Source organism: Thunnus maccoyii, chromosome 3 (assembly GCF_910596095.1).
Source record: "Thunnus maccoyii chromosome 3, fThuMac1.1, whole genome shotgun sequence".
NCBI lineage: Eukaryota > Metazoa > Chordata > Actinopteri > Scombriformes > Scombridae > Thunnus > Thunnus maccoyii.
In genome coordinates this window covers 28,341,913-28,364,638 of record NC_056535.1, presented here as the reverse complement: position 1 = coordinate 28,364,638, position 22,726 = coordinate 28,341,913, and the positions used below count along the sequence as shown (strand labels likewise).

Here is a 22,726-nt window from a genome sequence, read left to right as displayed (position 1 = left end):
CTAAGGAAATGACAGCAACAATATCTTTCGAGTGAAGAAAGAACATCTTGTCATGCATGTAGCATGAACTCAATCTGATTGCATCAGCAATTGTTATTATTCCTTATTGTACTTCATGTATTGGTAGTATAATGCTATGGTAACATCTGTTACCTTTTGATAAGTATTGATCAGTTTGATCAAAATTTAAATGTCCTTTTTATGGACACATTGTTATAATGGACTTTACCTCACTTTAATCTCTGTGATTAGTCAAAACTGATCTGTTGTAAGATCCATTTATCCTTTTTTCTAAAAAGTTTGCTTATCAAGCTATCACTATTTTCTAGTGGTACTTTTATGCCTCACTGCATGAAATGTATTGTTACAATATAATGCAATGGTGATATTGATTAGTATTAATCATTTTAAACAAAAATCTTAATTGTCCGTTTTATGGATATTTTATCATAGTGGACTTTACCCCACTTCATGTGATTACTCAGAAATGATCTGTTTTAAGATCAATGTGTTTATTCTTTTACTGTAAAAGCTTTGATTAAGGTCACACTGTCACAGTTTTCCAGTGACAACATAATATTTTCATATTGAGAATCAATTGAATTTTGTGATCATTAAGAACAATGCCATCTGTTGTAAGATCAGTGTAAAGTTTTTAATCCATTTGGAAAAGATTTCAAAGGACAGTGAGAACTGTGTCCTCAAATACTGTCAATTGTTTGTCTTTTATAAAGACAGCTGTTCCTTTACTCTGTCTGAGTACAGTGTGTCTTGTAGAAATCTACAAGTTGTTGTTGTGATGTATCATCACCTCTTGTTGGAGCTTGCAACCTTTGTGTGGCTCATTGTGCCACGTTGAATAAACAAACTACCAATTACAAGTTTTGTCTTTTCATGTTATTTTGTGTCATATTTTACCTCTTTTTAATTGCAAAAGTGACTTCCCACACTGAATTCATTGAATTCAATTACTGTTCCAAACTTTAGTTGAAAAATATAACAATTAAATTCCACATGAACACTAGTTGTGTACTCATGATGTAGCTAAAGATAATACTTTGTGAAACAGTTCCATTAGGATGTTTGATGACGTGTCATTATCAATTTTATGTCACTCTGCTGTTGGGCAAGTTATCAAACCAAATTAGAAAACTTACATTTCAAAGACACTTTTACTTCAACATCCTTTTGGTATAACTGTAAGTTGTAAGTCTTTTAATGTAAACAGTTTAATCTTAATCGTTCTCCTTATTTAAAGAGGCCTGATATTGCATCTAATGTGATGCATAATGAGACACACTTCTATTGTTCCTCCAGTGAAAGCAGTGAAAACACAGAGTGTGGGAAACCAGAGGAAACTCACTCACAGAGCCACCGCAGGACAATAGATCCAGACCTTTGGCCTCAGGAGACAGAGGTTGAGAGGGACTTTGGCTTCCAAAAGAGAAACTTTCTTACCTGTTAAAAATCATATAGTCAATTTTTACTTTTTCTTTCAATGATTGAAATCCTCTTCAGTTTTATATATTTCCATTTACAAAAGTGGAGACTTAGCAAAGTCACTAAGTAAGTTTGTGAGGCAGATTGTGACCCTAAAATTGCTATTTAGAAATCAAAATTTATCTTTATCAGTTTTGCTGACTGTATAATCACAGCAAAGTATCACATGTTGACCTCAGCATATTGGTTATATTTAGACTATAGGTGTTTTGAATATTTAAATGTCTAAGGTGATTTCTCCACTGGTTTCCATTACTGCCAATTTGATAAGCTATACAGTGTAAACAGAAAAAGAAAAAATATAACTCCCTCAGCATATAAAAAAAAAAAAAAACTCGAAAAGTCTATTTGGATTTAGAGACATCCTTAAATTTATTTTAATGGACAGAGTGTGGGAAAGCTCTGGAGAGACGAATTAAGCCTTATAAAGATTCTCGACCCATCCAGCCTCCTATTCTCCAGAGGGATTTGGCACACTTCAGGAAACAGCTGTCTCAACCTCCCACCCTCATGTATAGAGCTGAAATTTTGATCCAGTAGGTGACAAAATGAAGAAATTGTGATTGGATGTTTGAAATGTGCAAAAATGATTGGATGTTGACTAAATATTTTGCCAAAACAATTGAGCGGACTCTTCATGATAAGAATTTAATAACAATTTCAAACTTTACAAACTGTCAGAGCCAGTCAATGGTGTTCTTTCCCTCCAGATGGTTGGTGACGTCAGGCTCAGTTTCTACTTCAACATCCGTCCAGTATCAGTCACAAAAGCTCCATTCAAAGTCCCTTTGTGGTTCATTGACCACAGCATTCAAAGAGTCAGTGTGGGAAACTCAGATCAACTTTTTACTCACACTGAAGACAAGGCACAAGTCAGGAGACTGCTACATCTGGACGGCAGCGTGATTGTTGCACTCAAGTTTTAAAAATACCATTACTATCACACTCATATTTAATGCCTGGCAGAATTGGCTTCTAAATAACAGTATCATGAATTAAACAAAATTTGGGAAAAATATCAAACTGTAGAAAATAAAAAAGGAAGTTGAATCATAAAGAGAACATAGAAGATAAGTAGTGTAAGTTGGTTGATTTTAGGTCATGGCTCAACAGAATCATTAGAGACAAAAAGTCTATTTCTACTTATTTTTAAATTCAGTTAACACTTCATATAGTATTTTTTTTTATCCTTAATGTACTTAATTGTCTTTCTCCCACGTGTGTGATGGAACAATCAGCGTGTGTTCAAAGTCATTGATCTCAGCATCAGGCAGCAGATCTGGTCTCTACAGGGTCACCACTTTCCCAGATTCATACAGAGCTCTGTGAGTCTCTCTCCATCATCCCCCCAGTCCTCCACCTGTTCCCCTGAGATCTAACCATTGTCCCCCAGGCATTAACAGCATTCAGCATGCTGCATCCTCTTTTGTCTCACCAAGCTCTCTGATTGGATGAGACTGTGAGAAACTTCAACCAGACCAAGACCCACACATTCATATGGAGATGTGGGACTATAAATAGGAGGGATGAAGCCAGCAGAGATCAGATTCTCTCTACAGAGACCTCTACAGCACAGAGATCCAGCTATGGCACCTACAATCACTGCAGCAATGACCAACTCTCAGGACCATCTGACTCTGACCCACAAGGTAAATTGAAGATTCATGATGACTTCATCTTTTCATGACAGGTTGCTCTTTTTATGCTAACATTAAACTCCAGAATAAGTTAATTAATGACTTTCTTCTTCTTTCTGCAGCTCAGAAAGCCTCTGGTGGAGAAGTTACGCAGAGAGCGAATCAACAGCAGCATTGAGCAGCTCAAGTCTCTCCTGGGTCCAGAGTTCCTCAAACAGCAGCCAGACTCCAAGCTGGAGAAAGCAGACATCCTGGAGATGACAGTTTGCTTCCTGAGACGACTGCAGCAAAAACATCAAGCTGTTCACTCAGCAGCTGTGGATCAGGGCTACTCCAGGTGTGTCCAAGAAGTGGCACACTTCCTGTCCAAGGAAAAGGTGATGACACAGTCCCAGAGTCAACTGCTGAACCACTTCAACAAGCTGCAGTCTTCCTCTGATAAGTCCCTGAGAGAGGCTGACTTCTCCCCTCTGAGCTCCACAGTCCAGACCAGCATCACCAAAGAGAAGAGTCCAGTCAACAGCGCCCTCTGGAGGCCGTGGTAGACTCATACAGACTGGAGACACTACCAGACAAACTGAGATGACCATGTTGGTCAAACATTACTGGACTGAATCATTTGAGATTTAATTCACTTGTTCTTCTGTATACAGAAGGCTGATTTGTGTGTTTTTGTATTTGTGCTAGATGACATTTCCTAAGGAAATGACAGCAACAATATCTTTCAAGTGAAGAAAGAGCATCTTGTCATGCATGTAGCATGAACTAAATCTGATTGCATCGGCAATTGTTATTATTCCTTATTGTACTTCATGTAATCTCTGTGATTAGTCAAAACTGATCTGTTGTAAGATCCATTTATCCTTTTTTCTAAAAAGTTTGCTTAAAATCATGCTATCACAATTTTCTAGTGATACTTTAATGCCTCTCTACATGACATGTATTGTTTCAATATAATGCCATGGTGATATTTGTTACTTCTTGATTAGTATTAATCATTCTGAACAAAAATCTTAATTGTCCTTTTTATGGATATTTTATCACAGTGGACTTTACCCCACTTCATGTGATTACTCAGAAATGATCTGTTTTAAGATCAATGTGTTTATTCTTTTACTGTAAAAGCTTTGATTAAGGTCACACTGTCACAGTTTTCCAGTGACAACATAATATTTTCATATTGAAAATCAATTGAATTTTGTGATCATTTAGAACAATGCCATCTGTTGTAAGATCAGTGTAAAGTTTTTAATCCATTTGGAAAAGATTTCAAAGGACAGTGAGAACTGTGTCCTCGAATACTGTCAATTGTTTGTCTTTTATAAAGACAGCTGTTCCTTTACTCTCTCTGAGTACAGTGTGTCTTGTAGAAATCTACAAGTTGTTGTTGTGATGTATCATCACGTCTTGTTGAATCTTGCAACCTTTATGTGGCTCATTGTGCCACGTTGAATAAACAAACAGTGCAAGTTGCTAAATTTGTGTTTTCATGTATTTTGTGTCATATTTTACCTCTTTATACTGACAAAAGTGACTTTCCACACTTAACTCATTGAATTCAATTACTGTTCCAACCTTTAGTTGAAAAATATTCAATACACAGTAATTATGCACCCATGATGTAGGTAAAGATAATACTTTGTGAAGCCGTTCCATTAAGATGTTTGATGAAGTGTTTTTATCAATTTTATGTCACTCTGCTGTAGGTCAAACCATCAAACCAAATTAGAAAACTTACATTTCAAAGACACCTTTACTTCAACATCCTTTTGGTATAACTGTAAGTTGTAAGTCTTTTAATGTAAAAAGTTTAATCTTAATCATTCTCCTTATTTAAAGAGGCCTGATATTGCATCTAATGTGATGCATAATGAGACACACTTCTATTGTTCCTCCAGTGAAAGCAGTGAAAACACAGAGTGTGGGAAACCAGAGGAAACTCACTCACAGAGCCCCCACAGGACAATAGATCCAGACCTTTGGCCTCAGGAGACAGAGGTTAAAAGAGACTCTAGCCCCAAAAACTGAAAACATTCTTATCTGTTTAAAATGTAAATCTTTTCTTCCATCGATTGAAATCACTGTCACCAGTTTTATATATTGCCATTTTCCTAAAGTTAGCAAAGTCACTGATTGATACTTCCAATTTTACTTCAAATTGAGCCCCTGCGGGACAATAGATCCAGACCTTTGGCCTCAGGAGACAGAGGTTAAAAGAGACTCTCCAAAAACTGAAAACATTCTTCTATATGTTTAAAATCATAGATTCAATTTGAACTTTTTCTTCTTTTGATTAAAAACACCTCCACCAGTTGTATATAGTGCCATTTCCAAAAGTTGGGACTTGGAATAGTAAATGTAAATACATTTGTGAGGCACAACGTGACCCTGAAATTGTTATTCAGAATACAAAACATATCAGATTTGAGTTTTCAAAATTTCAATAACATTTCAGGATTATGGCCTTAAAACACTTTGGCTTTGAAAACAAGACAATGGGAAAATGTTCAGTGTTTTACTAACTGTATGAGCACAGCAAAATATCAAACATGACTTCAGCATATATTGGTTATATTTAGACTATAGATCTGTTGAATATTTAAATGACTAAGATGATTTCTCCACTAGTTTCCATTACTCCAAATTTGACTTTCTATATATTTTGAAATTAAATCTCAATGAGCTGTACACTATAAAAAGAAAAGACATAATTGCCTCCAAGTGTTAAGAAGACTCCTCAAAAATTCAGTTTGGATTTAGGCACATGCCTAAATTCCTTTAAATGGACAGAGTGTGGGAAAGCTCTGGAGAGCAAAGTTGAGCCTGATTAGCATCATCAACCCCACCAGCAGCCTCCTATTCTCCAAAGAGATATGGCACACTTCAGGGAACAGCTGTCTCAACCTCCCAGCCTCATGTATAGAGATGAAATTCTGATCCAGTTGTTGAAAAAATGGCACAAATTTTACTTAATGTTGAAAATGTCTGAAAAATATTTGACAGTGATTAGATGATTCTCAAAATTTAATAACAATTTCAAACTTTACAAACTGTCAGAGCCAGCCAATGGTGTTCTTTCCCTCCAGATGGTTGGTGACGTCAGGCTCAGTTTCTACTTCAACATCCGTCCAGTATCAGTCACAAAAGCTCCATTCAAAGTCCCTTTGTGGTTCATTGACCACAGCATTCAAAGAGTCAGTGTGGGAAACTCAGATCAACTTTTTACTCACACTGAAGACAAGGCACAAGTCAGGAGACTGCTACATCTGGACGGCAGCGTGATTGTTGCACTCAAGTTTTAAAAATACCATTACTATCACACTCATATTTAATGCCTGGCAGAATTGGCTTCTAAATGACAGTATCATGAATTAAACAAAATTTGGGAAAAATATCAAACTGTAGAAAATAAAAAAGGAAGTTGAATCATAAAGAGAACATAGAAGATAAGTAGTGTAAGTTGGTTGATTTTAGGTCATGGCTCAACAGAATCATTAGAGACAAAAAGTCTATTTCTACTTATTTTTAAAATCAGTTAACACTTCATATTGTATTTTTTTTTATCCTTAATGTACTTAATTGTCTTTCTCCCACGTGTGTGATGGAACAATCAGCGTGTGTTCAAAGTCATTGATCTCAGCATCAGGCAGCAGATCTGGTCTCTACAGGGTCACCACTTTCCCAGATTTACACAGAGCTCTGTGAGTCTCTCTCCATCATCCCCCCAGTCCTCCACCTGTTCCCCTGAGATCTAACCATTGTCCCCCAGGCATTAACAGCATTCAGCATGCTGCATCCTCTTTTGTCTCACCAAGCTCTCTGATTGGATGAGACTGTGAGAAACTTCAACCAGACCAAGACCCACACATTCATATGGAGATGTGGGACTATAAATAGGAGGGATGAAGCCAGCAGAGATCAGATTCTCTCTACAGAGACCTCTACAGCACAGAGATCCAGCTATGGCACCTACAATCACTGCAGCAATGACCAACTCTCAGGACCATCTGACTCTGACCCACAAGGTAAATTGAAGATTCATGATGACTTCATCTTTTCATGACAGGTTGCTCTTTTTATGCTAACATTAAACTCCAGAATAAGTTAATTAATGACTTTATTCTTCTTTCTGCAGCTCAGAAAGCCTCTGGTGGAGAAGTTACGCAGAGAGCGAATCAACAGCAGCATTGAGCAGCTCAAGTCTCTCCTGGGTCCAGAGTTCCTCAAACAGCAGCCAGACTCCAAGCTGGAGAAAGCAGACATCCTGGAGATGACAGTTTGCTTCCTGAGACGACTGCAGCAAAAACATCAAGCTGTTCACTCAGCAGCTGTGGATCAGGGCTACTCCAGGTGTGTCCAAGAAGTGGCACACTTCCTGTCCAAGGAAAAGGTGATGACACAGTCCCAGAGTCAACTGCTGAACCACTTCAACAAGCTGCAATCTTCCTCTGATAAGTCCCTGAGAGAGGCTGACTTCTCCCCTCTGAGCTCCACAGTCCAGACTAGCATCACCAAAGAGAAGAGTCCAGTCAACAGCGCCCTCTGGAGGCCATGGTAGACTCATACAGACTGGAGACACTACCAGACAAACTGAGATGACCATGTTGGTCAAAGATTACTGGACTGAATCATTTGAGATTTAATTCACTTGTTCTTCTGTATACAGAAGGCTGATTTGTGTGTTTTTGTATTTGTGCTAGATGACATTTCCTAAGGAAATGACAGCAACAATATCTTTCAAGTGAAGAAAGAGCATCTTGTCATGCATGTAGCATGAACTAAATCTGATTGCATCGGCAATTGTTATTATTCCTTATTGTACTTCATGTATTGGTAGTATAATGCTATGGTGACATTTGTTACCTTTTGATTGGTATTGATCATCTTGATCAAATTTTAACTGTCCTTTTTATGGACATATTGTTATAATGGACTTTACCTCACTTTAATCTCTGTGATTAGTCAAAACTGATCTGTTGTAAGATCCATTTATCCTTTTTTCTAAAAAGTTTGCTTAAAATCATGCTATCACAATTTTCTAGTGATACTTTAATGCCTCTCTACATGACATGTATTGTTTCAATATAATGCCATGGTGATATTTGTTACTTCTTGATTAGTATTAATCATTCTGAACAAAAATCTTAATTGTCCGTTTTATGGATATTTTATCATAGTGGACTTTACCCCACTTCATGTGATTACTCAGAAATGATCTGTTTTAAGATCAATGTTTTTATTCTTTTACTGTAAAAGCTTTGATTAAGGTCACACTGTCACAGTTTTCCAGTGACAACATAATATTTTAATATTGAAAATCAATTGAATTTTGTGATCATTTAGAACAATGCCATCTGTTGTAAGATCAGTGCAAAGTTTTTAATCCATTTGGAAAAGATTTCAAAGGACAGTGAGAACTGTGTCCTCGAATACTGTCAATTGTTTGTCTTTTATAAAGATAGCTGTTCCTTTACTCTCTCTGAGTACAGTGTGTCTTGTAGAAATCTACAAGTTGTTGTTGTGATGTATCATCACGTCTTGTTGAATCTTGCAACCTTTATGTGGCTCATTGTGCCACGTTGAATAAACAAACAGTGCAAGTTGCTAAATTTGTGTTTTCATGTATTTTGTGTCATATTTTACCTCTTTATACTGACAAAAGTGACTTTCCACACTTAACTCATTGAATTCAATTACTGTTCCAACCTTTAGTTGAAAAATATTCAATACACAGTAATTATGCACCCATGATGTAGGTAAAGATAATACTTTGTGAAGCCGTTCCATTAAGATGTTTGATGAAGTGTTTTTATCCATTTCATGTCACTCTGCTGTAGGTCAAACCATCAACACAAATTAGAAAACTTACATTTCAAAGACACCTTTACTTCAACATCCTTTTGGTATAACTGTAAGTTGTAAGTCTTTTAATGTAAAAAGTTTAATCTTAATTGTTCTCCTTATTTAAAGAGGCCTGATATTGCATCTAATGTGATGCATAATGAGACACACTTCTATTGTTCCTCCAGTGAAAGCAGTGAAAACACAGAGTGTGGGAAACCAGAGGAAACTCACTCACAGAGCCACCGCAGGACAATAGATCCAGACCTTTGGCCTCAGGAGACAGAGGTTAAAAGAGACTCCAGCTCCAAAAACTGAAAACATTCTTATCTGTTTAAAATGTAAATCTTTTCTTCCATCGATTGAAATCACTGTCACCAGTTTTATATATTGCCATTTTCCTAAAGTTAGCAAAGTCACTGATTGATACTTCCAATTTTACTTCAAATTGAGCCCCTGCGGGACAATAGATCCAGACCTTTGGCCTCAGGAGACAGAGGTTAAAAGAGACTCTCCAAAAACTGAAAACATTCTTCTATATGTTTAAAATCATAGATTCAATTTGAACTTTTTCTTCTTTTGATTAAAAACACCTCCACCAGTTGTATATAGTGCCATTTCCAAAAGTTGGGACTTGGAATAGTAAATGTAAATACATTTGTGAGGCACAACGTGACCCTGAAATTGTTATTCAGAATACAAAACATATCAGATTTGAGTTTTCAAAATTTCAATAACATTTCAGGATTATGGCCTTAAAACACTTTGGCTTTGGAAACAAGACAATGGGAAAATGTTCAGTGTTTTGCTAACTGTATGAGCACAGCAAAATATCAAACATTGACTTCAGCATATATTGGTTATATTTAGACTATAGATCTGTTGAATATTTAAATGACTAAGATGATTTCTCCACTAGTTTCCATTACTCCAAATTTGACTTTCTATATATTTTGAAATTAAATCTCAATGAGCTGTACACTATAAAAAGAAAAGACATAATTGCCTCCAAGTGTTAAGAAGACTCCTCAAAAATTCAGTTTGGATTTAGGCACATGCCTAAATTCCTTTAAATGGACAGAGTGTGGGAAAGCTCTGGAGAGCAAAGTTGAGCCTGATTAGCATCATCAACCCCACCAGCAGCCTCCTATTCTCCAAAGAGATATGGCACACTTCAGGGAACAGGTGTCTCAACCTCCCAGCCTCATGTATAGAGATGAAATTCTGATCCAGTTGTTGAAAAAATGGCACAAATTTTACTTAATGTTGAAAATGTCTGAAAAATATTTGACAGTGATTAGATGATTCTCAAAATTTAATAACAATTTCAAACTTTACAAACTGTCAGAGCCAGTCAATGGTGTTCTTTCCCTCCAGATGGTTGGTGACGTCAGGCTCTGTTTCTACTACAACACCCGTCCAGTATCAGTCACAAAAGCTCCATTCAAAGTCCCTTTGTGGTTCATTGACCACAGCATTCAAGGAGTCAGTGTGGGAAACTCAGATCAACGTTTTACTCACAGAGGACAAGGCACAAGTCAGAAGACCGCTACATCTGGACGGCAGCGTGATTGTTGCGTTCAACTTTTTTAAAATACCTTTTAAGCAAATGATGTGCATCACAGTTGTTTTTAATACCCAACAGAATTGATTTCCAAATTACAGTATTTTAAATTTAAAGAAAAATTTAGGAACACAGAAAAAAATTTGAAAATAAAAAATGTAAATAGAGTGAGTGGCTTGATTTTATGTTATAGCTATATAGAAGTGTAGTAAATTCTATATCCACTGATTTTTAACTGTGAGTCATACAGTGCTTTTACCATGGATGTAATTAATTTTCTTCTCCCACGTGTGTGATGGGATGATCAGCGTGTGCTCAGTCAAAGTCATTGATCTCAGCATCAGGCAGCAGTTTTGCTCTCTACAGGGTCACCACTTTCCCAGATTCACACAGCTCTGTGAGTCTCTCTCCATCACCCCCCCAGTCCTCCACCTGTTCCCCTGAGATCTAACCATTGTCCCCCAGGCATTAACAGCATTCGGCGTGTGTATCCTTTATTGTATCATCAAGCCCTCTGATTGGCTGAGACTGTGAGAAACTTCAACCAGACCAAGACCCACACATTCATATGGAGATGTGGGACTATAAATAGGAGGGATGAAGCCAGCAGAGATCAGATTCTCTCTACAGAGACCTCTACAGCACAGAGATCCAGCTATGGCACCTACAATCACTGCAGCAATGACCAACTCTCAGGACCATCTGACTCTGACCCACAAGGTGAATTGAAGATTCATGATGACATCATCTTTTCATGACAGGTTGTTGTTTTTATGCTAACATTAAACTCCAGAATAAGTTGATTAATGACTTTGTTCTTCTTTCTGCAGCTCAGAAAGCCTCTGGTGGAGAAGTTACGCAGAGAGCGAATCAACAGCAGCATTGAGCAGCTCAAGTCTCTCCTGGGTCCAGAGTTCCTCAAACAGCAGCCAGACTCCAAGCTGGAGAAAGCAGACATCCTGGAGATGACAGTTTGCTTCCTGACACAGCTGCAGCAGCAGAATCAACAGCAAGGAAGACTGCTGAACCACTTCAACAAGCTGCAGTCTTCCTCTGATAAGAACCTGAGAGAGGCTGACTTCTCTCCTCTGAGCTCCACAGTCCAGACCAGCATCAACAAAGAGAAGAGCCCAGTCAACAGCGCCCTCTGGAGGCCATGGTAGACTCATACAGACTGGAGACACTACCAGACAAACTGAGATGACCATGTTGGTCAAAGATTACTGGACTGAATTATTTGAGATTTAATTCACTTGTTCTTCTGTATACAGAAGGCTGATTTGTGTGTTTTTGTATTTGTGCTAGATGACATTTCCTAAGGAAATGACAGCAACAATATCTTTCAAGTGAAGAAAGAGCATCTTGTCATGCATGTAGCATGAACTAAATCTGATTGCATCAGCAATTGTTATTATTCCTTACTGTACTTCATGTATTAGTAGTATATAATACTATGGTAACATCTGTTACTTTTTAATTGGTATTGATCATCTTGATCAAACTTTTAACTGTCCTTTTTATGGACATATTGTTATAATGGACTTTACCTCACTTTAATCTCTGTGATTACTAAAAACTGATCTGTTGTAAGATCCAATTATCCTTTTTTCTAAAAAGTTTGCTTATCAAGCTATCACTATTTTCTAGTGATACTTTTATGCCTCACTGCATGAAGTGTATTGTTACAATATAATGCAATGGTGATATTGATTAGTATTAATCATTTTAAACAAAAATCTTAATTGTCCTTTTTATGGATATTTTATCATAGTGGACTTTACCCCACTTCATGTGATTACTCAGAAATGATCTGTTTTAAGATCAATGTGTTTATTCTTTTACTGTAAAAGCTTTGATTAAGGTCACACTGTCACAGTTTTCCAGTGACAACATAATATTTTCATATTGAGAATCAATTGAATTTTGTGATCATTAAGAACAATGCCATCTGTTGTAAGATCAGTGTAAAGTTTTTAATCCATTTGGAAAAGATTTCAAAGGACAGTGAGAACTGTGTCCTCGAATACTGTCAATTGTTTGTCTTTTATAAAGACAGCTGTTCCTTTACTCTGTCTGAGTACAGTGTGTCTTGTAGAAATCTACAAGTTGTTGTTGTGATGTATCATCACGTCTTATTGAATCTTTTAAACTTTATGTGGCTCATTGTGCCAAGTTGAATAAACAAACAATGCCAATTTCAAATTTTATGTTTTCATGTTATTTTCTCCCACAGTTACTTGGCTTGGTCAGTATCATGGTATTAAAGTATAACACGGTAATTCAAAATCCAGATGGAATGATTTTCAATACCATCAAAAGCGTATTCTCCTTTTAAACTGACACAGAGATGCCCTATTAACTGCACACATGCCACCAGAGGTCAGTCAGTCATCATGTAAGCAACTGGTGGAACAGGCAGGCAGACAGTGCCAGTAGGGATAGAAGACTTGTCCCCTGCCCTGCATCTGTTTGGTATTATTTGGGGTTCAGATCAGATGATACAGGTGAGCCAACCTACAAATTGTCGTGAAAGAGGGTAACACAAACCTCCATTTCGACCTCCATTTGCGTCTCCCATTAAGCTGGGCAAGAACATTTTGAATATTCTGGCACAAGCAGTGTGCAGGCGCCAATGGTATAGGGAGGGGGCCATACACTCATGGAGGGGCCTCAAAAAATGGTAACCCATTAATTGAAAAATGGGTGTAAGGCTTATGTGAAAAATGTAATTCATGACTTCACATTGTAGAGTCATGAATATTCAATTAATACAGTAAAATGCTAAAATCTCATATTTTTGTACAGCATCAGGGTCAAAACATCAGATTAACCAGCTACCTTCAGCTGGTTGTTTGGTGAGTTACTTAAGAAAGTGAGAAGAAAAAAAAACATGCCACAGATGTCTGGAAGATGCAGTCATTATGATCTGTTTGTTCTACAGCACAGTTCAGTTACATCAGTCTCAGTCAAAAATAGTTTAAGCCACAAGATGTAAAATACTACTCCAAAAATACTAAAACAAGCTCTCTATGGTTAAAATGGATCTTTTGACAGCAGCCTGTGGGAAATCGGACTGTGGAAATGCTCAAACTGCAGACAGCTGACCAACATTTATCACCTGCCAGGAATCCAACTGATTATCTGAGAGCCATAATGTTGATTGTTCAGGTAACTAATCAGGCATCCTGACCGCCAGCTACACACCAAACGACAGCCTTTCTGGCAGAAATTCAACACGATTCTAAAATTAATCCTAATTCCAGATTAAATTTGGGCTTAATCCATACATTGTCTCTCCAGCTTTAGCTGCTACATATGTTTGTTTTTTGTTGACAAAGCCTGGGAGGTATGAAAAAAATTTATACTGCCCAAGCGGAATAGTTACTCACTACATAATGACAAAAGCGACTTTCCATACTTAATTTATTGAATTCAATTAATGTTTCAACATTTAATTGATGAAACAAAACAATTCAACCCACTCACTACCCATCATGTACCCATGATGTAGCTAAAGATAGTACTTTGTGAAGCAGTTCCATTATGATGTTTGATGAAGTGGCTTTTATCAAATTTATATTACTCTATTTATATGCATTTACATTTTAAAGATACTTTTACTTGACCATCTTCTTGGTATAACTGTCAGTTGTAGGTGTTCTAAGGTAAAAAAAATAAAATAAAAAATTAACCATTCCCCTTATTTAAGGAGGTCACACATTGTATCTAAGATGTATAATGAGACACACTTCTATTGTTCCTCCAGTGAAAGCAGTGAAAACACAAAGTGTGGGAAACCAGAGGAAACTCACTCACAGAGCCCCTGTAGGACAATAGATCCAGACCTTTGGCCTCAGGAGACAGAGGTTAAAAGAGACTCTAACCCCAAAAACTGAAAACATTCTTATCTGTTTAAAATGTAAATCTTTTCTTCCATTGATTGAAATCACTGTCACCATTTTTATATATTGCCATTTTCCTAAAATTAGCAAAGTCACTGAGTAATACTTCCAATTTGAGTTTCTACATGTTTTGAAATAAAATATTGATGAGCTGTACACTGTAAAAAGAAAAAAACTCTAAATGAAAGAGCTATTAGAATAACAAAAAGCTTGTTACCGTGAATCTACTAATCCATTATTCATAGGTTAAAATCTTAAGTTATTGTGCATTTAAAAATATTGGAAATATTTTTTCAAGTTAGGAATAAAAACCTTCCTGTTTGCATTCAACAATTTTTTAAATCAAGAGAAGGAAATAATAATAATTTAAGACGGTTGTGTATCTTTGAAACATGTAAAGTGAGAACCAATGTAAAACACAGTTTCAGTTTTGGGAGACAAACTAAGGAATGGTCTTAGTGACAAGTTTTTGTGTAACTCTCTGTTGAGTTTCAAAAAAGTCTTAAAATTTAAAATAATTAAGGATTACAACGTAAAATGATTAAAATGTAAAAGAATTAGAATTACGATTTAGTTTTCTTTTTTTTCTTTCTTTCGTACTGCTGATATTCTTGGTTATTTTATGGATTGTATAGGATAGGCAAAAATAAGCCTTGGGGGTCAGTCTATTCATTTTTCATTCACTGATAATGTGAATTTCATTGTGTGAAATGACTTGGTGTAAACATGTATGATGATGTTTTGTCAGTTGCATACCCACACAAATTGTTAAGTTTTGTTCCTCATAATGTATGACTGAAATAAACTATTCACTCATTCATTCATTCATTCATTCAACTCCTCAAAAGGTCAATTGTGATGTTGGCACTTGCCTAAATTCCTTTAAATGGACAGAGTGTGGAAAAGCTCTGGAGAGCAAAGTGGAGCTTGATTAGGATCCTCAACCCCACCAGCAGCCGACTATTCTCCAAAGGGATTTGGCACACTTCAGGAAACAGCTGTCTTAACCTCCCATCCTCATATACGGAGCTGAAAGTGGTGAAAACACAGAGTGTGGGAAACCAGAGGAAACTCACTCACAGAGCCCCCTGTGGGACAACAGATCCAGACCTTTGCCTTGAGGAAACAGAGGTTAAAAGAGACTCTAGCTCCCGAATTGGAAACTTTCTTAACTGTTAAAATCATAAAGTCAATTTTAACTTTTTCTTCATGTAATTAAAATCATCTTTACCACTTTTATATGTTGCCATTTCCAAAAGTCGGGACTTAGCAAAGTCACTATAGTTTGTGACACAGACTGTGACCCTTAAATTGTTATTATAATTCAATCATATGTAGGTTTTCAAAATTTCCATAACATTTCAAAAACAAGATATGAAAACAAAATATTGTGTAGACTCATAAAAACTGGAGTCACTACCAGACAAACTGACATGTTGGTCAAAGATTACTGGACTGAATTATTTTATTTTATTTCATGGAAGGCTGTGTTTTTTTTTATTTATGCTAGATGACATTTCCTAACTGTCACAGTTTTCCTATGATGATGTGATTCTTAGATTGACAATGTTTGAAGTTAACCATTTCCCTCCTTAAAGAGGTCACACATTGTATCTAGAGTGATGCATAATGAGGCACACTTCCATTGTTCCTCCACCGAAAGCAGTGAAAGGACAGAGTGTGGGAAACCAGTGAAACCTCACTCACAGAGCCCCTGTGGGACAATAGATCCAGACCTCTGTCCATAGGGATGGGCATTAAAAGGGACTCTGCTGCCCTAAATGGAGATCATTTAATCTGATCCTGATAGATATCACAATTTAATCTTGTCTAAAATTATATTCTTAGGGCTTTGCACAGTTTTTGAAAATGATTCTGTCGGTGAAATGTCTAACCTGCCTGTCCTATGTATCACTACACATGAAGCAAATTGTAAAATTCACACCCTCATGATACATGGCTTTGAAAAGGAGACAGTTAGCTTCCATGGTCTAAAACACTTTCTCAATCTTATCCATCTTTCACCTGTTTCAATAAAGAAGTGGCTGTTTGCTTGTTAATTTGCCTTCGAGCTTATTCAAAATGAACATTTGAAATTATTGTCAGTCAATAATTCTGTCAGAGTACTGATATGAAGTTGTACACTTAATGGTAGTTTGTTCAGTTGGAAAAAAGGTTATCAACACTATTACTCATAAGAGTCTCCTCTCCTCAACATGCCCAATGCCTATTTCATATATTTTTAATGAACCACCAGCACAACAAAGCTAACCCTGGTCAACACAAGTCTTTAAAAAAAATTAAAACTTTACTCATCAAACAACCAGCTGAAGGTAAAATGTGACATGAAGGTCATGTCACATTTTATCTGAATGGACAAAGCCGCTTAATCTGATGTTTTGAGTCTGATCTGGTACAAAAATATGAGATTTTAGCATTTTATTGTATTAATTAATTATACATGACTTGACAATGTGAAGTCATCAACTCAATTTTTCACATATGCCTTATGTACCAACTTTAACCCTCCTGTTATGTTCTGGGTCAAATTGACCCGTTTTAAAGTTTGACGATCTACGAAAAATAGTTAAAAATATTTTTTCAGTATGAAACTTCTTCTGCTTGCCTTAATTAGTGTAATCAACATATAATATGAAAATGGTTCATCTCACATATTTGCAACCACCCCCTGCATGTTTATATCACATAGATACTGTTCGGGTCAATTTGACCCAGCAGTCAAACTGGAGGTAAAAGGGTGTCAGAAATGTCAGACTATTTTTTTCTTTGCAACTGTGAGACATGTTTCATCCCAATCACTCACACACACACACACACACACACACAGACACACACACACACACACACACAGAGCACACTCACAGAGCACACACACACACTCAGTGCACACACAGAGCACACGCACACACACACACACACACAGGTGCAGGTGTTATGATATTTAACGAGAACCATTTATGTTCTCGCGGGAAAACTCCACCCCCATTCAGTGGACACTCAACAGGGGAGGGGCAAAACATATAAAAGATTCTGTGCATGGGAGTCCTACCAACATTACACTCTGTCAGGCAAACCTTTACAAAATGAGCAGCAGAAGCAAAAGGATGACAGTCCAGGAGGCTCTGGAAGTCATCATTGATCATGACAGTGAAATGGAGGAGGATGATTCTGATTTTGAACCAGATGAGGGAATTGCTATTCCTATTCCTCCAAGCAAGACATTCATGTCAAAAAATGGTGAAATACAGTGGTTTTCATCCCCAAATATGCGTCAGGCAAAACTGTCTGCAGAAAACATAATCAAGACAGTGCCAGGGCCAACTAGTTATGTCATGATATGTCATTATCAATGTTATGTAAAACTATTGTGTTTTGTTTGTTGGTCTTTCAAAAGCAATAAAGTGGTGAAACATTTAAAAAAAAGTTTGAACATGCATTTTTTTAATGAAAAACGAGTGAATTATCCTAATTGAACCATTACCTGTTAGAGGTAAGGAACACCATTGCACTAAATATTGATAGAATAGTTAGTAATGGAGTTAGTAATGAAATATTCACACTGCTTGTTAGGATTTTTTTTGTTTCGGACATCTTTTGGATAATTACACATACACTGGGCCAAATTGACCCAAGAACACCATTGCTGTTCCTGACAAATGAACATAACAGGAGGGTTAATGGGTTATTGTTTTTAGAGGAGGCCTAAGAGGCCACCCTCTACCCTTGGCGCCTGCACGCTGCTTGTGCCAGAATATTCAAAAAGTCCATTAGTAGTGGGGCACACGCCTGTTTTCTGTTAATGGACAGAGTGTGGGAAAGCTCTAGAGATCAGAGTTGAGTGTGAACGACATCCACCCACCAGCAGCAGACTAATTCTCTAAAGGTATTTGGCACACTTCAGCAAACAGCTGCCTCAACCTCCCACTCTCATGTTTAGAGCTGAAATTTTGATGAGGAGTTAATTAGTACAACAGCATTACTTTGACTGGAGGTCCGAAATCTATGATGATGACTGGAAGCTGATGAATGAGGTTCAAAACCATTTTTGTAACACTTTATGTTAGATTCACTGTTATTTCAAATTTTCCTGCCAGCCAATGGTGTCCTTTCCCTCCAGATGGTTGGTGATGTCATTCTCTGTTTCTATAACAACACACAGCCAGCATCTGTCACAGGAGTCCCTTTGTGGATCATTGACCACAGTATACAGGGAGTCAGTGTGGGAAAGTGAGATCTACCTTCTACTCACACTGAGGCACGTGTCACAAGACTCTGTTACATCTGGACAGCAACATGATTATTGTCTAGAGTTTATTTCAAATGCCATGACTGTGAATCACACTGTTTTTTTTTTCATATTTCTTAGTATTGTTTTGTGAAATTTTGTATTATTGATGAAAAAGCAATTGAGGCCAAAATGATCACATTATATATAATGAAATATCTTGACAAATGATCAATTCAAAATGGAGGATAAATGGCCTAAGTTTCACCCGCTACATTTTAAATTTTGGCTCAATAAGAAGTGCTGAACAGAAAAAAACCCAAAACAATTTCCACTTAGTGTTTACATTTATTTCTATCTTACATGTAATTCAAACACCACAAATGTTTTCCCCTACATGTTTGATGGGATGATGAGCGTGTGCTCAGTCAAAGTCATTGATCTCAGCATCAGGCAGCAGATCTGGTCTCTACAGGGTCACCACTTTCCCAGATCCACACAGAGCTCTGTGAGTCTCTCTCCATCACCCCCCCAGTCCTCCACCTGTTCCCCTGAGATCTAACCATTGTCCCCCAGGCATTAACAGCATTCAGCATGTTATATCCTCTTTTGTCTCACCAAGCTTTCTGATTGGATGAGACTGTGAGAAACTTCAGTCAGACCAAGACCCACACATTCATATGGAGATGTGGGACTATAAGTAGGAGGGATGAAACCAGCAGAGATCAGATTCTCTCTACAGAGACCTCTACAGCACAAAGATCCAGCTATGGCACCTACAATCACTGCAGCAATGACCAACTCTCAGGACCATCTGACTCTGACCCACAAGGTAAATTGAAGATTCATGATGACTTCATCTTGTCATGAGAGGTTGTCATTATTCATGCTAACACTAAACTTCAGAATAAGTTGATTAATGACTTTCTTCTTCTTTCTGCAGCTCAGAAAACCTCTGGTGGAGAAGTTACGCAGAGAGCGAATCAACAGCAGCATTGAGCAGCTCAAGTCTCTCCTGGGTCCAGAGTTCCTCAAACAGCAGCCAGACTCCAAGCTGGAGAAAGCAGACATCCTGGAGATGACAGTTTGCTTCCTGACACAGCTGCAGCAGCAGAATCAACAGCAAGGAAGACTGCTGAACCACTTCAACAAGCGGCAGTCTTCCTCTGATAAGAACCTGAGAGAGGCTGACTTCTCTCCTCTGAGCTCCACAGTCCAAACCAGCATCACCAAAGAGAAGAGTCCAGTCAACAGCGCCCTCTGGAGGCCGTGGTAGACTCATACAGACTGGAGACACTACCAGACAAACTGAGATGACCATGTTGGTCAAAGATTACTGGACTGAATGATTTGAGATTTAATTCACTTGTTCTTCTGTATACAGAATGCTGATTTGTGTGTTTTTGTATTTGTGCTATATGACATTTCCTAAGGAAATGACAGCAACAATATCTTTCAAGTGAAGAAAGAGCATCTTGTCATGCATGTAGCATGAACTCAATCTGATTGCATCAGCAATTATTATGCCTCATTGTACTTCATGTATTTGCAGTATATAATGCTATGGTAACATTTGTTACCTTTTGATTGGTATTGATCATCTTGATCAAAAATTTAAATGTCCTTTTTATGGACATATTGTTTTAATGGACTTTATGTTACTTTAATCTCTGTGATTAGTTAAAATTGATCTGTTGTAAGATCCAAAAGTTTTCTTAAAGTCACGCTATCACAATTTTCTAGTGATACTTTTATGCCTTATGGCGCGTCATGTATTGTTACAATATAATGCTATTTTGGTATTTGTTACCTCTTGATTAGTATTAATCATTTTTAATGTCAATTGTTATATCTTAATGGATTCAAAAGTGATCTGTTTTAAGATCAGTGTGTTTATACTGTTACTGTAAAAGTTTTCACTAATGTCCCACTGTCACAGTTTTCCAGTGATGATGTGATTTTTGAGAAACAATTGAATTTTGTGTTTATCAAGAATAATGTGATCTGTTGTAAGGTCAGTTTTTGCTTCTGCAAATTTGTTAATCCATTGGCAGTGAGAACTTTGTCCTCAAATACTGTTAATCAATTGTCTTTTATAAAGACAGCTGTTCCTTTACTCTCTCTGAGTACAGTGTGTCTTGTAGAAATCTACAAGTTGTTGTTGTGATGTATCATCACGTCTTGTTGAAACTTGCAAACTTTATGTGGCTCGTTGTGCCACGTTGAATAAACAAACACTGCCAGTTGTAAATATGTTTTCTCATGTTATTCAGTGTCATGATTATTCTCTTTATAATTATGGAAAAGAGACTTTCTTCAGTTTTTCATTGAATATATCTGACTTAATTGATAGATGTCTCCATGATAGATCCTAACTCACATATCAAGATAAAATTCAGCACACATAGTATTTGTACATCTGTAACATACCTGTTAAGTGTGAATGTAAGCATAATCAGTTTTAATGTTGTTCAATTAAGATCTTTGTTGTAGAGAGATTGTCAATGTTATCTCACTTTATTTATAAGGAGTAGGTCAAGTCATGAAACCAAATGAGAACATTTTTAATTGCAAATACAGTCTTGCTGCAGCATCTTATTGGCAAAACTGTCAGCTGCAGGTGTTTTAATATAAAGTGTTTGAAGTTAACCATTTCCCTCTTTAAAGAGGTCACACATTGTATCTAGAGTGATGGATAATGAGGCACACTTCCATTGTTCCTTCATTGAAAGCAGTGAATGGACAGAGTGTGGGAAACCAGTGAAACCTCACTCACAGAGCCCCTGTGGGACAATAGATCCAGACCTTTGTCCATAGGGATGGGCATTAAAAGGGACTCTGCTGCCCTCAGTGGAGATCATTTAATCTATTCCTGATAGAGATCACAATTTCATCTTGTCTAAAACTATTACTCAAAAATGAGGGTCTCCTCTCAGTGACATGGCCACTTCATATCTTTTTTAAATGAAGCACCAGTACACTACAGAAGACGATATAGTGTTGCCTGTGTTATGTGTACCCAACACAAGCTTTAGTTAGTTTTAATAGTTAGCAAGCTGTTAGTTACATCTTCATTTTTCAATACATCAGACAGTGACATGTTGACAAAAATGCACAAGCAGCTGTGTTCAGTGTGAAAAATAGTGTTAGATAACAGCACACCAGAGGCACAATGAAGCTAAGTTAGTCTTGTAAAATAATTATAGCGCTTTGCTCACCATACAACCAGCTGAGGCAGCAAGTGTTGGAGTTCAACCCTGTCAGGATAATCTTCATCCAGCCGCTTGTACACTTGCCATAATGGTTTCCTTCAAAAGGTCAACGAGCTACACTTGCCATTGAGCACTTTTCTGGCCAATATGTCCAATGTTGCCTAAGTGGCATTTAAAATTTTGAATGACATCTATCCATCCAATCACTTCTTGCATGAAAGATTTCATTGGAATAACTTTATTCGTGGATTCTGTGAGAGGGATATTGAGACTGTAGGACATATTTTCTTCCAGTGTGAATCTGTGCAGGAATTTTGGGTTTCATTTCAGAGCTGGCTTCAATCTAAGGACATATTGCTGCACCCTCTAAATGTGGTGTCAGTTAAAAATTGAATACTTATGAAGGAGAAAAACCTGGATTCTCTGGAAAACAACTTGATTTTATTGGGTAAACACTTTATTCATAGATATAAATATTTAAAAGTTAAGCCCCACATCAACAGATAGAAGAATGAACTCAAACTATTTGCAAAATCTCTTCAATGCATGACGGACAGAAATACCCTGAAGCTTTTTTCTTTATTGGACTAGTTTATGCTGCTTGAATAGGACCCTCACTCTTACTTAACTTTAATTAATTTCAGGAAATGTACTTCTTTTTTTTCTTTTTATTTGTCATTGTTTTGTCATTAGTAGGCTAGTGTTCCAACATGAATGTATGTTTTGTATTAGTGAAATATACCATACAGGTCTGTAATTGAAATTTGTTCAATAGGAAGAAGAAGAAGAAGAAGAAGAAGAAGAAGAAGAAGAAGAAGAAGAAG

The 22,726-nt window shown here is 37.0% G+C and overlaps 4 protein-coding genes across 5 annotated transcripts; all 4 read left to right on the top strand.

Annotated features, from left to right (window-relative positions):
* The first annotated feature begins 2,504 nt into the window (after positions 1-2,504).
* Positions 2,505-3,907, top strand: LOC121890808 (transcription factor HES-5-like). Its single transcript, XM_042403365.1, has 2 exons — positions 2,505-3,149; positions 3,260-3,907. The coding sequence occupies exons 1-2, from the start codon at positions 3,027-3,029 to the stop codon at positions 3,680-3,682; spliced, it is 546 nt and encodes a 181-aa protein (XP_042259299.1). The 5' UTR covers positions 2,505-3,026; the 3' UTR covers positions 3,683-3,907.
* A 2,288-nt stretch (positions 3,908-6,195) lies between these two features.
* Positions 6,196-7,925, top strand: LOC121894478 (transcription factor HES-5-like). Its single transcript, XM_042407093.1, has 2 exons — positions 6,196-7,162; positions 7,273-7,925. Exons 1-2 carry the CDS (start codon positions 7,040-7,042, stop codon positions 7,693-7,695), a joined length of 546 nt encoding a protein of 181 aa, XP_042263027.1. The 5' UTR covers positions 6,196-7,039; the 3' UTR covers positions 7,696-7,925.
* A 3,006-nt stretch (positions 7,926-10,931) lies between these two features.
* Positions 10,932-12,318, top strand: LOC121894546 (enhancer of split mbeta protein-like). The gene is made up of 2 exons (XM_042407212.1): positions 10,932-11,262; positions 11,373-12,318. The coding sequence occupies exons 1-2, from the start codon at positions 11,140-11,142 to the stop codon at positions 11,703-11,705; spliced, it is 456 nt and encodes a 151-aa protein (XP_042263146.1). The 5' UTR covers positions 10,932-11,139; the 3' UTR covers positions 11,706-12,318.
* Positions 12,319-18,883: 6,565 nt separating this feature from the next.
* On the top strand, positions 18,884-20,025 carry LOC121894616 (transcription factor HES-5-like). 2 transcript variants are annotated; one of them, XM_042407331.1, is made up of 3 exons: positions 18,884-19,198; positions 19,313-19,522; positions 19,634-20,025. In XM_042407331.1, exons 2-3 carry the CDS (start codon positions 19,400-19,402, stop codon positions 19,964-19,966), a joined length of 456 nt encoding a protein of 151 aa, XP_042263265.1. In that variant the 5' UTR covers positions 18,884-19,198; positions 19,313-19,399; the 3' UTR covers positions 19,967-20,025. The 2 variants fall into 2 exon arrangements, with proteins under 2 accessions (XP_042263265.1, XP_042263264.1); XM_042407330.1 differs by having other exon boundaries at positions 18,884-19,522.
* Positions 20,026-22,726: the final 2,701 nt, after the last annotated feature.

Bases quoted from the DNA above. Each gene is read 5' to 3' on its own strand.
- LOC121890808 (XM_042403365.1), top strand. From the start codon at position 3,027: ATGAAGCCAGCAGAGATCAGATTCTCTCTACAGAGACCTCTACAGCAC. The intron at 3,150-3,259 runs GTAAATTGAAGA...TTCTTTCTGCAG, and splicing joins ATCTGACTCTGACCCACAAG to CTCAGAAAGCCTCTGGTGGA.
- LOC121894478 (XM_042407093.1), top strand. From the start codon at position 7,040: ATGAAGCCAGCAGAGATCAGATTCTCTCTACAGAGACCTCTACAGCAC. The intron at 7,163-7,272 runs GTAAATTGAAGA...TTCTTTCTGCAG, and splicing joins ATCTGACTCTGACCCACAAG to CTCAGAAAGCCTCTGGTGGA.
- LOC121894546 (XM_042407212.1), top strand. From the start codon at position 11,140: ATGAAGCCAGCAGAGATCAGATTCTCTCTACAGAGACCTCTACAGCAC. The intron at 11,263-11,372 runs GTGAATTGAAGA...TTCTTTCTGCAG, and splicing joins ATCTGACTCTGACCCACAAG to CTCAGAAAGCCTCTGGTGGA.
- LOC121894616 (XM_042407331.1), top strand. From the start codon at position 19,400: ATGAAACCAGCAGAGATCAGATTCTCTCTACAGAGACCTCTACAGCAC. The intron at 19,523-19,633 runs GTAAATTGAAGA...TTCTTTCTGCAG, and splicing joins ATCTGACTCTGACCCACAAG to CTCAGAAAACCTCTGGTGGA.